Here is a 12,289-nt window from a genome sequence, read left to right as displayed (position 1 = left end):
TACAGTAAATTTTAGTTAGAAATGAGAAGTCCTATCTTAGTAATTTCATCTTAGTAATTTCACTGAGGATCTGGTGCAACAGTTCAATTGGTTAATCAGTAGGTTAATCCTCCCTCTTCAGGTACCAGCAACCCATACAGGCGCTGGTTCTAATCCCAGCAGCTCCACTTCCCATCCAGCTCCCTGCTTGTGGCCTGGGAAAGCAGTCGGGGACGGCTCAAAGCCTTGGGACCCTGCACCCACATGGGAGACCTGGAGGAGGCTCCTAACTCCTGGCTTCAGATTGGTTCAGCTCCATTATGTCTCCTTTAAGTCTCTCACTTAGAGAGTGAACCAGCAGATGGAAGATTTTTCTGTCTCTCTGTAGATTGCTTTTCCAATAAAAATAAATAAGTCTTCAAAATACGATAATTCCACCAGAAGATGCCAAGTTATTTTCCTTTTCTGGACTAATGCGATTGTGGAGGCAGAAAACACGTGACTTACTGTTTACATCAACTCTAAATCAAGAGTGATTTACACAGGAAACGCCCAGGCAGAAAAAAAGTTCATGACATAGATCGAGTACACTTCTTACGTAGGCAAGTCATCAAGAAACCCGTGGCACCGAGGGTAAAGCCATCTCCTAAGGCACCAGCATCCCACATGGGTACCGGTTCAAGTCCCAGCTACTCCACCTTTGATCCAGCTCTCTGCTATCTATATGAGAGACCCAGAGGAAGTTTCTGGCTCCTAGCTACAGCCTGGGCCAGTCCAGCCATTGTTGCCAACTGGAAGCTTGCTGTCTCTTCTCTTCTCTCTCTGTAACTGACTTTCACATAAATAAATGAAAGGAAGGAAGGAAGGAAGCCAGGGAGGAAGAGAAAGAGGAAGGAGGGAAGGAAGGGAGGTAGGGAGGGAGTAATGAAGGAAGGAATAAGCTTGCAAGAGAGTAGACTGGAATGATAAGATGGAAGGTTCCAGAAGCACTGAGTGAAGGAGAAACTTTGAAAGTGGGAGGAAAAACCATTCCAGCAAAATGGGCAAGTTGAGACCCAAGTCCAGCAGAGTCTTCATACAGAAAGCTTCCAGACCGAACTCCAAAGTTCCCTTTCCTGCCATGAGCGAGTTTCCCTGACTCCCAGTTAATCTAAACTTAAGCTCCATGGGAAACAGACCCCTCTACCAGAAGGCATTAAGCATAACATGTATGATGGAGACATGCTTGTTTATCCTGTCTTTCACAGCAGGAAGGACTGCAGAGAACTTGAACCTCACGAAACGGCCAAAGCCATGTTCCTTCTTCAAGTGGCTGCGCAGTTACGAATGTCAGACAAGAAGAAAGATGTGACTGGCAACCAGTCATAACCAATCAATCCTCATCTCTCCAGACTGCCTTACACTAGGGGGTGGGGCGTTGGCAAGTGCTATGGAATGGGGCAGGGGACATGGACACGTCCAGGCCATCAGAAGGGTCCCACTTCAGAAAGTTAAGGGGCACAGTCCTTGTCCAGCCTAAACTTGATCTACACTGGGTCTTCTGATGACTGGGCAGAGGCCAGTTTCTGCTGTGTTAGTTGAGAAAGGTTCCAGGTACCAACTGCATTTCCTATATTCTCACAAATACAGTTAGTTTTTAACTGAAGAAGTTATGATGCGTGTTGCTTGTTCGCTTTTCCACTTTATCGTTTTCCTGCTTTTGTTTGCCTTAAGATCTCCCAAAAGTATAGAATTGAAACCAACCTTTTCACATTTGGCATTTTAGTTTTCATGCAGAAAGATGATACTTAGCAGAACCAGTATTTCAAGTACCATTAAAAAAAATTAAAGTGGGTATTCAGCAAAGATGACAGGATTGGCATGAAAGGAGGTGTCGTTATTTAATTTTTCCATAATCTTCTCTCTCCTGCTATTTTTCAGATAGAATAAGACCGGAAAACCAAAACCCATAATAAAATCAGGTTATGAGGCACGGTGGGAACCTGAATATAGGGACAGATGTGGCCAAATCATTGAGAGTTTCAGAGCCTCCAGACAGCTCCTTTATATAGCCTCCTGGAGGAAAAATAGTACCTGAAGGTGTGTGGACAAGGAATGTCCCCTCCCCCAGTCTTCAAAATGGCCTCACTAGCTGGCCAGCAAGCTGATGAGCTGCTTTCATCATGACAGAAGGAGGTCCCTTCCAATTAGTTCGTGGAGAAAAGGATGGGCCTTTGGGCTAGCAATTAAAACACCAAAGGAGATGCTTGCGTGCTGTGTTGAGCTGTTTGGGCGTGGTACCTGCCTCTGTTCTGATTCCAGATGCCTGCTAACCCTGACTTTGGAGAGTAGTGTTGACGGATGAAATGACTGAATTCTTGTCCCCCATGTGGGAGATCTAGTTTGAGTTCCCAGGTCCTGGCTTTGGCCTGGCCCACATCTAAACACTGGGAATGTGGGAGTGTTCCAGAAGAAAAGAGCTCTCCCCGACCCTCTCCACGTCTCAAGAAAAAGTAAATTAAACAATAATTGTAAAATCTAGGTTTATTTTGGCACAAAAAAAGTTCAGATTCATGCATATGAGTGGTTTTCTCAAAGCTCATGAGAAAGTGCGTATCATGAGAAAATTAAAAAAAGTGCGTTTTCATGAGAAAACTATATAGATTTCGGACATGTTTTTTGGGACCAAAATAACATTAACTCTAAATTCCATTTTCTGTGATTTCTTTTCAAGACAATTCTACGTTGTCCTGTGTAACCCAACTTCTGGGCTGAGGGTGAGAGGCAGTGCAGAGGCCCCACAAGTGTTTCTGCTCCAGAAGGGGCCAAAAAAAAAATCTCAAAATCAATACATTAAGGTTCCATCCAGGATGACCCACCCCAAGGAGACACTTGAAAATAGAATCCAAGTGGAACATGGCCGTGACAATAAGCTCAACGGGAAGGAAGAGGGCAGATGACACAGAAAGGAAGTTAGAGAATGCACAGTGAAGGGAATTCAGGCCTACTGTAGTACTTCCTAGGAGCAACAGAAGAGGGAGCTATAGAGCACAGACGCTAGCAAAGAGTGGTTTGGTCCATCCCTTGCCCCTACAAACACAAACTCATTTCATTTAAAAGTGAGTAATGAAATAGGATTGTGGTCAAATCCAGCACACAGTTATTATGAGCAAAACATCAGCATCATGTTCTTACCGCAGAGACATGCCCACAAAAAGACGAAAACTTCAACTTCGAACTTCAAAGAAACCAAAAGAAACTGAGAAATTACGAGAGAGAAAGGAAGACAAATCCGAGTGGAAATACTAAGAAATGAAGTGGTTGGAGAGAAAGCAGTGCTTGGAGATAGAGAGGCAAACAGAAAAAAAAAATCTAAAGTGAAAGCAAAAAAAAAGTGTCAGAAATGAATATGAAACAAGACAGAGTATTGAATAATCTGAGGGAGGAGGCTTTTCAGCATCCGGCAGAAATGACGAATCCTCAGAAAGAGAAGGCTCTTAATGAAAAATCAACCCAAATAACCACAGGAGGGGTTCTGACACCCCTGGGAAAACACGTCTAGGAAAGAAATCAACAACAACAAAAAAAACCCTGTAGCTACCCAAATGACCAAGTCATTTGTTGGGAACAGAAAGTTAATCATCAGACTTTAAGAGGCAGGTTGGGGGCAAGCATTGGATGGGATGGTTCAGATGGCACGTGCGTGGCAGGAGAGCACTGGGCACGTGTTCTGACGGAGGTCTGTTCCTCTCGGAGAAGTCTAAGCCGGGGGTGCCATTGTAGATACAATGGCACACATTCTGACAATGCTGAGCTGGCACAACGATTAAGTCAGCACAAACACCTGGGTGCGCTTTTGGCACATGGATGCTGGCTGGGCCTCCTGCACTCCACACCAGCATGTTGGGTTTGTGTCCCCTCTCTCCACCTTGTGGTTCCAGCATTCTGATCATGCACACCCTAGGAGACAGGAAGTGATGGCTCAAGAACATGGGTCCCCCTCACTGATCTGGGAACCCTCCCACCTCCAGGCCTTTGGAGAGTAAGTCAGCAGTTAGATCTCTCTTCGCCCCCTTGACCTTAAATAATGAAAACTTTTAATAAGCATGAGTGCTACAAAAGGAGAAAAATAAACTCAAGCTCATCAGGATAGACATTAGAAGGGAATTAAAGGATAGTATAGTGACCATCTCGCCCCACCCTAAGTCAGCTTTGCTCTCCATGCTCTGTTCACTTGCAGTCAACCTCAGGGTGAAAACGTTAAGTAGAAAATTCCAGAAACAAATACTTCCTAAGTTTTAAACTGCTTGCCTTGAAGGAATCTCCAACACCATCCTCAATCCACCTCGGGAATGGGAACTTTTCCTGCACCCAACATATCTCTGTTGTATATCCCACCCCCTCGTTGGACACTCGGTAGGCGTCTTGGTTACTGGGTTGACTACGATGGTCTGGTAGGTCTTGTGTTCAAATAACTCTTATTTTACTTAACAGTGGCTCCCCAAACACAAGAATAGTGATGCTGGCAGTTAAGATATGCCAGAGAAGACATAAAGTCCCTTCAATGAAAAAGTAAAAATATAATAACATCTCTTAGGAGAGATCATATTTGTGTAACATTCATTGCAGTAGATGATAATTTTTCTATTTTATGATTAGTTCATCTACTGTGCCTCATTCATAAATTAAAGTTTTTCACAAGGTATATTTGGATGGGAAAAATGAACAAACATTGGGATTGGTACCACTCATGGTCTCGGGCATCTACTGGCATCTTGGAAGGCATTCCCCACAGGTAACTGTATCTTAAGTGATGGGGAGATGAGGGCAAAAAGGTTACTAGGGACATTAGTAATATCAATCATGATATTGGAGGAAATGAATAAATAATAGTCAACAAGTGGATGACACTGAAGACATTACATTAAGAAACCAGCATAGGTGGGCTGCAGGAGGGAGTGTCTAGCTCAGATCCTGATCCCAGCCACCATGTGCTCATGGTGAGCTGGGCCTGGGTGGCCAGTGCGCCATTTGGTGCCAGGCTGTGCCTGCTGGCCGCCCGGCCGGGGAGCTCTGGGGTATTGGTTGTCTGAATCGTTGCTTAGGTAGCTCCAGGCTGACCGCACTGTTTCTGGGATCTGAGTCAATCCTAAAGATTCCCAATGCCAGTAACTCTTCCTTTGAAGAACTTCTAATCACTTAACAATGCTGAGCTGTGAAATTGGTAATGGAACGGAACGTACTGGGCAGGGCTAGGCAAACCTTAGCCTACAAGCAAAACTAGAAACCAGCATGGAGCACAGGTCATATCGAGCTAGGCTCTTGCACCTAATGGTCCTCAGAGCAACCACAGGCAGGTGCGCGATTTACAGCTGGGAACAGGCCCAAATGGGGAAATAAGGGGACACTCTAACTGGGTTGGGGTTCCCACCAAGGGGTGCGTGTGCTGGAATGGGGGCTGCGTTCTATCTAGGAAACAGTCGTAGTCACCCAAGGCACTAGTGTGAGCTGGGATTGGATGCACCAGGCCAGTTCAGACCCCAACACCATCCAGTGTCATGGAGAACCAGGGTAGACGTGGGACTGACTAGGCTGGGTCTCAACCCCCTACTAAGTCATGTGTGAGCTGTATGTGGGTATGGACAAGCCATGGCTGGGCTGAAACATCCAACAACAAGAACCAGAACGAGGTGAAAGCCAGCCAGGAAAAGCCACTGTTCCTGCTAGGACAGGAGGTGAACTGAGTAGGGTTGGCTCAAGGACCCCCTGGTATGCGCAAACTCTGACATTGAGAGGGGTTCTTTTGGAGGAGCCTGGGCAACTCCTCTGGCAGGACACAGTCCCTGCAGGTAAGCGCAAGAAGCATGATAGGAAACATCCCAGAATAGGCCATGGAAAGTTTCCCACTGGCACACATTCGGCATGGGTCAGGGGCAGACCAGGCTGAATCAGTTCATGTCATCCACTGGCAAATCTGAGCACCAGAACAGAGTGTGGGTTGAGCCAGGTTTGGTTGTGACAAAACCAGTACACAGTATGGAATGCCAGGGTGAGGTTGCCTGTACTGGATGTGACTGCAGCACCCAACCAGCACACGTGAGATCCAGGAAGGAAGGGGCAGAGCTGGCGGGGGGATTAAGGGGCTGGTCCCCTCGCCAGACAGCTACTTCCACTGGACAGCGTGGGCTGGGATGGGGACAGACCAGACTAAGCAAGGTTGCAACACCTGTGCACTGCATGTGGACTAGATCAGGGAAAAGCCAGGCTGGGCTGATTATTCCTGCTGATGCAAGCATAAATTAGAGTGGGTGAGGGATGTTTGGGCTTAGCTGCAGCATCAGCTGGCACTGGGGACTAATTCTGTCAAGTAAAACCACAGAACCACCCGAAGAGTGCATAAACCGGGACTGAGAGAGACCTGGGAGGGAAAAAGTGGGTTCCCCCTTCTTGGGTCACTACTCCCGCGGGAGGGCATGACAACTAGGACGGGGGCTGGGGTGGCTAGACAGAGAGGCACTCAACAACATCCGTGAGGGCTGGATGGTTGAGTTGGTTAGATGGAACTAAGCTTTAATACCCAGTGACAAGTACAAGAGCCAAATGGGATGGGGGACAGACTGGTCTACTGCTACACATACTGGCAAACCAGGGTAGGGGGCGGGCCTGGTGGGGGTTATTGTGGGTCGCCCTGACTAGGCTGCAGCTCCCACTGGTTGATGTAAGGGCCGAGTACGTGCTGGGCAGAACCAGACTGGACTGCAACACCCATTGGTTCCAGTGCAACTCGGGACTGAAAACAGAACCAACCCAGCAATTGCAACCACCAGCTGATCGTGGAGATGGACTGTGCCAGGCCCTGTGCTTTCTAGAACATACAAGAATCTAGCCTGGGAATACCTCAAAGTTTCTTTGGAGATCTCCCCAATCGAACTGCTGGACTCAGAACTCTAACCAAAAAAAGACAGAAGACAGAACAGGTCAATCATTCATCTCAGCTGTATATTGTTGGCAGCAAAATATGGGGCGAATGGAGACTTTATGATGGACCATATCAATCAGTGGACGACCTCATCGAGTGAAACTGGCAGCAATTCATAACTGGAGAACTATTAAAACCACTTGAGCAAATATCTCAGAGCATGCCCCACATCCGGGACTTGGGGTGGGCAGGGAACCGGGTGAGGCTTCTCCCTTAATATTCCCCTTTACCTCGGATATATGATGGAAACAATATGGACATAATAGTATTACCCACTTCCCTATACCCCCGAACCTTCTTTTTTTTTTTAACCGTAATTAACTATGTAACCATTGTCAACAATACAATAAAATAAATTAAAAAAAAAAAGAAACCAGCATAAATGTAGCCAGTAAAGCAAATATCAAAATTGTGTAACTGTTATTTTTCAAAAGTGAAGAATATGCATTCAAAACAGTCATGCATTGAGAAAGGAGAAAATGAAATGGATGGGATAGGAATGAAAGAGAGAAACCAATGACCTTAACCCTTTGTGACACAGCTGCCCATCTCAAGCTCAATGAAGAAAAAACACCACACTGAGCAAACAAGCGAGAGGCACACAACAGCGTGGGTGAACATATCGCTGTGGTGTCACTGGGTAGTTTACTTGGACGTTAACATAAAGGCAGCATGGGAATATAGCACCTGCTATTTTAAGTCAGAGAGAAAGGAAATTCAGCCATCTCCCCATAGCCGTGAGATCTGCCCCCACAGATTACCAACCACAGGCCGAAAATATTTCAACAGAAAAAGTTGCATGCATTTTCCTCTTGTCATGATTCCTCCAATCGTTTAAGTATGACAGCTCCTCAACATAGTATTTACATTGTATTAGGTACTTAATCTAGAAACAAGGTATACAACAGCCTATACACGGGTTCTGTGTAAACACTTTCTTATTTTGTATGGGGACTTGAATATCTGCAGAGTTTGGTATCCAGACGGGTGGCGGGGTATCTGGGAACCAGTGCCTTTGGATATCAAGGGAAAGCTATAAAGGAAATGATGGCCAAAGTCTTGTGGTATGCCACCGTAAACACGTGACATTTTATCTTAAGATCATAAACACCATATTCACATCCACATCCTCTCTCTGGCTGTGTTCACTGGTGAGGCTGAGAAACAGCCACTCACCCAGTCCTAATGAATCCACCTGCAGCCAGCCTGTGGTCTCCGAAGAGCAGATCTCATTAAAGGAGCCAGACTGCCTAGAACAAAAGCAGATCTCAGGTGTGGGACAGGCAGTATGTCACCAGAGCCTGCCGCATGCTATCAGACCAGGAAAGAAGCAAGTGGATTTGTATGCAAGGGACTCAGCAGCCACAGAGGTCCTAAGGGCGAGGGAACTGACACATCAGAAAGGGTAATCTCTACCCAGGACCTGAAATCCAGGAGATGCACTTTTAAACCCATCAGTTCCTAGCAATACTTGTGAGGACGCAACGACCCGAATTTAGCTTGAAAACGAAGCACGGGGAGAGAATGAAACACACAGCCCGCTCATCAAGCACCAACCTAAACAGCAGAGTAAAATTATCTACAGATTGAAAGATGTTTCTCTTCATGAGCAATGGTCCCCTCTCCTAAAGGAGCCAAGGGCGACAGAGTCAGACTACCCCCACGGTGCAGTGTCTAACACGCATGAGTTTAGACAAAGGGAGATGCCACCAGCAAAGATCTCCTGAAAGAAACAGACAAACTATACCCCCTAAGAAACAGGCAAAGCAAGGCAGGAAAACAAAACATAACAGCGCTTCCAGAACATTCAAGTGATGCCCAGGAAACACGAGATTGAGGAACACGCTTAACACCACCACGTGGATGTCATCAGCAAAATCCAGACAGTGGGGAGTTCTTTCCAGACACATGATCTGGCTTCTCAATAGAAAACACTAAACGTTAAAAAAAAAAAAGATGCAGTAGTTAACTTTATTTGAAACCTCATGCAAACCGATTTAAACAAAAATAATACTGCATGGGCCCGGCAGCATGGCCTAGCGGCTAAAGTCCTCGCCTTGAATGCTCCAGGATCCCATATGGGCGCCGGTTCTAATCCCGGCAGCTCCACTTCCCATCCAGCTCCCTGCTTGTGGCCTGGGAAAGCAGTCGAGGACGGCCCAGGGAGACCTGAAAGAGGTTCCTGGTTCCCGGCATCGGATCGGCGCGCACCGGCCGTTGCGGCTCACTTGGGAAGTGAAACATCGGATGGAAGATCTTCCTCTCTGTCTCTCCTCCTCTCTGTATATCCAGCTTCCCAATAATAATAAAATCTTTAAAAAAAATCTCTATCTTAAAAAAAATAATACTGTAATGTAAAAAAAATTATGGCAGCTAGCTACATAGAAATACTGGTTCCATACATACCAGAAAATCAAAATGCATCAACTCGTTTAAGGTTTATTTCATTTGAAAGGCAGAGTTCTAGCATAGGAAGAGACTAAGACATCACCCACCTGCCGGTTCTCTGTCTAAATGGTTGCTATTGCCAGGACTCAGCCAGGCTGAAAACAGGAACCTGGAACTTCATCTGGGTGACCCATACAAGTGTCCGGGGGGGGGGGGGGAGGGGTCGGAGCCCAAGCATTCAGGCTATTCTCCACTGCTTTCCAGTCATTTTAACATGGAGCTGGCTCAGAAATGGAGGAACCAGGATCAGAACCGGTACTTTCACGGGATGCCAACATCAGAGGCAGTGGCTCAGTCGCTGGTGCCACAGGTCAGCCCTGAATTAATTCATGATGAAGACTAATGGTATAGGAAAAAGGATCTCGGTTGTTTATATGAATTCTAACATACATGGCGTTCTGCTTGGAGTTTAATCTGGGTGCAGCGATGGGGGCAGATGGAAGGTTACAAGTGGCTGTTAAAGGCGGCAGGGGGCTCACTGCTTTGGGACATGTTTTGTATTGCCTGCAACGCTGAGTTCAAGTTCCTTTGGAGACTCACTGATTTCTCTAAAGTAACTTTCCACAGCTGTCATTTGAAGTATTTATTAAAATTCACATCCTGTATGTCATCTACTCGGGGGTAAGTACTCAAATTACAAGTCAGTCCGACCACAGCTTTCTGAATCAAAATTCGCAAGAGTGAATCCTAGAAAACTGAGTTTAAAATACACTCTGCAGGTGGGTCTTCTACACACTTAGTGTTAATTATTTGCATCAAATATATCAAATGGTTTTCAAATGGTTTGAAGCAGCTTGAGCTAAAAATATTTTCCTACAAAAAGAATCTTACAATGGCTTAAAATATTCTTCATGTGCAATTGTTGCGTTTAAAAAAAATGATGTTTAAAAAACACCTCTAAGGTCTATTCATTTATTTGGAAAGCAGAATTGGAAAAGCACCTTCGCAAGGAACTGGATCAAAAAGTGGAGCACCTGTGACATGAACAGGCTCAGACATGGGATGCCAGTGTTCGAACACGGGCTGAATCTGCTGCACCACAAAGCTGGCCCCTGTTGCTGCATTTCAATAAAATATACTCTCTCCATGTCATATACCAGGAAGCAAGCACTTCGTCAAATGCCCATGAGTATTTCAAAAAATGCATGGAAAAGCAGAATTAAGAGGTAAGTTTGTTTTGCTGCAGCGTGTTTGAAATCCACTCAGTTGATCATCACAGCTTTCTGCCTTGAACTTTCATGGCAAAAAACTTTCTGTGAATAGGGGGGTCAGGTCACTCTAGAGAAACCCACCTCCTGTGACCAGCATAAAGCTGAGGTGTGGGCCTCACGTGTGGAAATCAAGCTTGAAGACAAAGACCATAAGCAAAAGCTTAAGCAGGTAGAAAAAAAAAAAACAACCCTTTGATCTTGACGGTAATAATTATCTGAAGACAGGAGGCAGGTGAGCGATTCAACCTTTGCAGTAAGCAAATCTAATTTACAGAGACAAGGAACTACTGGAGGCAGTGATGACAAAGGCCAACGAATAAAGCAGCGGAAAGAGAACCGGCACTCAGCGAGCACCACTAAGCTGCTACTTACAGTCTTAGAGGCTTTTTCTAGGATTCCTAATTGGATCTTTATGGAAACATGCAGCTTTTATACATCTTTAAAATCCCCCTGCAGATTCTGCCAATGTATCTGCATTTGAATTTCCCACCAAGGTTTTGCACTGTATTGAATGTTTTACTCCTTACTCACTGCAATTTGAAGAAGGCCTTCAAAGGCTTTTGGAGCTGAAGAGCATCCAATGAGCTGGTGCCATGGCTCAAGAGGCACATCCGCCACCTTCAAGCGCTGGCATGCCACCTTGGTGCTAGACTTGGCTGCTCTACTTCCCATCCAGCTCCTTGCTTATGGCCTGGGAAAAGCAGCGGAAGATGGTCTGGAAGGAGCTCCTGACTCCTGGATTCAGATGGGCTCAGCTCCAGTTGTTGCATCCATTTGGGGAGTGGATCAGCAGGTGGAAGATCTTGTCCTCTCTGTCAAATATATCTTCCAAGAGTCCTTAGTTCAGGGGTGACAGTCTCAGTGCACAGTGTGTTGGGGTTCAAGTTCCCTCCAGGTTTCAAAGTGTCAATCAGATCCCAATACTCTGAAGTTTTGCATGCTTTGCAGCACTCCGATGGTTTTGAAAAATGTTAAAAATGGAAACACAAGAATCACCACAGACCTTGTCCCTGCTGAGGCTTAAAGGGCCCTGCAGGAGGTGATCCCATCCATCTGGCAACCTGCTCCCCAACGTATTTCCTGTTCACCACCTTCCCTTGACAGGCGGACCTCTGAGATTACATTCATACCCAGACACAACCCCGTTCCTTCTCTGGACAGTCACAAAACGTGTTCCCTTCATCACAGACTGTGCCCAATTTTGTCTCTCCCTGATCGCCTCTCTCCCTTGCTACAGCCACTGTTGTTTGTTTATTGCACGTGGTCATCAGAGTACACCTGCCAAGCACACCTGTACGAACCCTGGCTGTTTATGCTTGTCTTTTATACTAGACCGAAGGTTCCTGAAGGTAAGAGCTCGGCTCTCCGCTTCAACGCCAGCACCTACACGAGTCCTGGCACACGCAAAACACTGCGTATCTGTCCAATGGTTAAAAGTGCCTTAAACTGCCCCTGAGTGGTAGGATACAGGGGATTTGTTTCACCTGCTCTGTGACATTATAAAGTCTTAACAGCACCCATCTAGACAAAAGCACAGCAGAAAGTCCGCACCAGCTTTGCGTCTGGGCAGCCAGACCACTGGGTCTTTGACATGTGGGTGAACTCTAAGGTATTCTTGAACACACATGGAGTCTCTTAATTCCATTTGGTCAGTTAAGGTGTGTTCACTTTTGTTGTGAGAGATGAAGACAGT

General features: G+C 45.9%; 1 protein-coding gene across 1 annotated transcript in view; it reads right to left on the bottom strand.

Moving 5' to 3' along the window:
• Nucleotides 1-11,843, bottom strand: part of LOC131480989 (uncharacterized) — a 114,108-nt gene extending 102,265 nt beyond the window's left edge. Inside the window, exon 1 of the mRNA XM_058667777.1 lies at nt 11,128-11,843. Within this exon, the coding sequence (XP_058523760.1) occupies nt 11,128-11,268 (141 nt within the window). The 5' untranslated portion in view covers nt 11,269-11,843. The remainder of the gene's footprint in view (nt 1-11,127) is intronic.
• Between the last annotated feature and the right edge of the window lie 446 nt (nt 11,844-12,289).

The sequence above is a fragment of the Ochotona princeps genome, chromosome 1 (assembly GCF_030435755.1).
Source record: "Ochotona princeps isolate mOchPri1 chromosome 1, mOchPri1.hap1, whole genome shotgun sequence".
Lineage (NCBI taxonomy): Eukaryota > Metazoa > Chordata > Mammalia > Lagomorpha > Ochotonidae > Ochotona > Ochotona princeps.
This window is presented reverse-complemented; position numbering and strand designations above follow the sequence as displayed.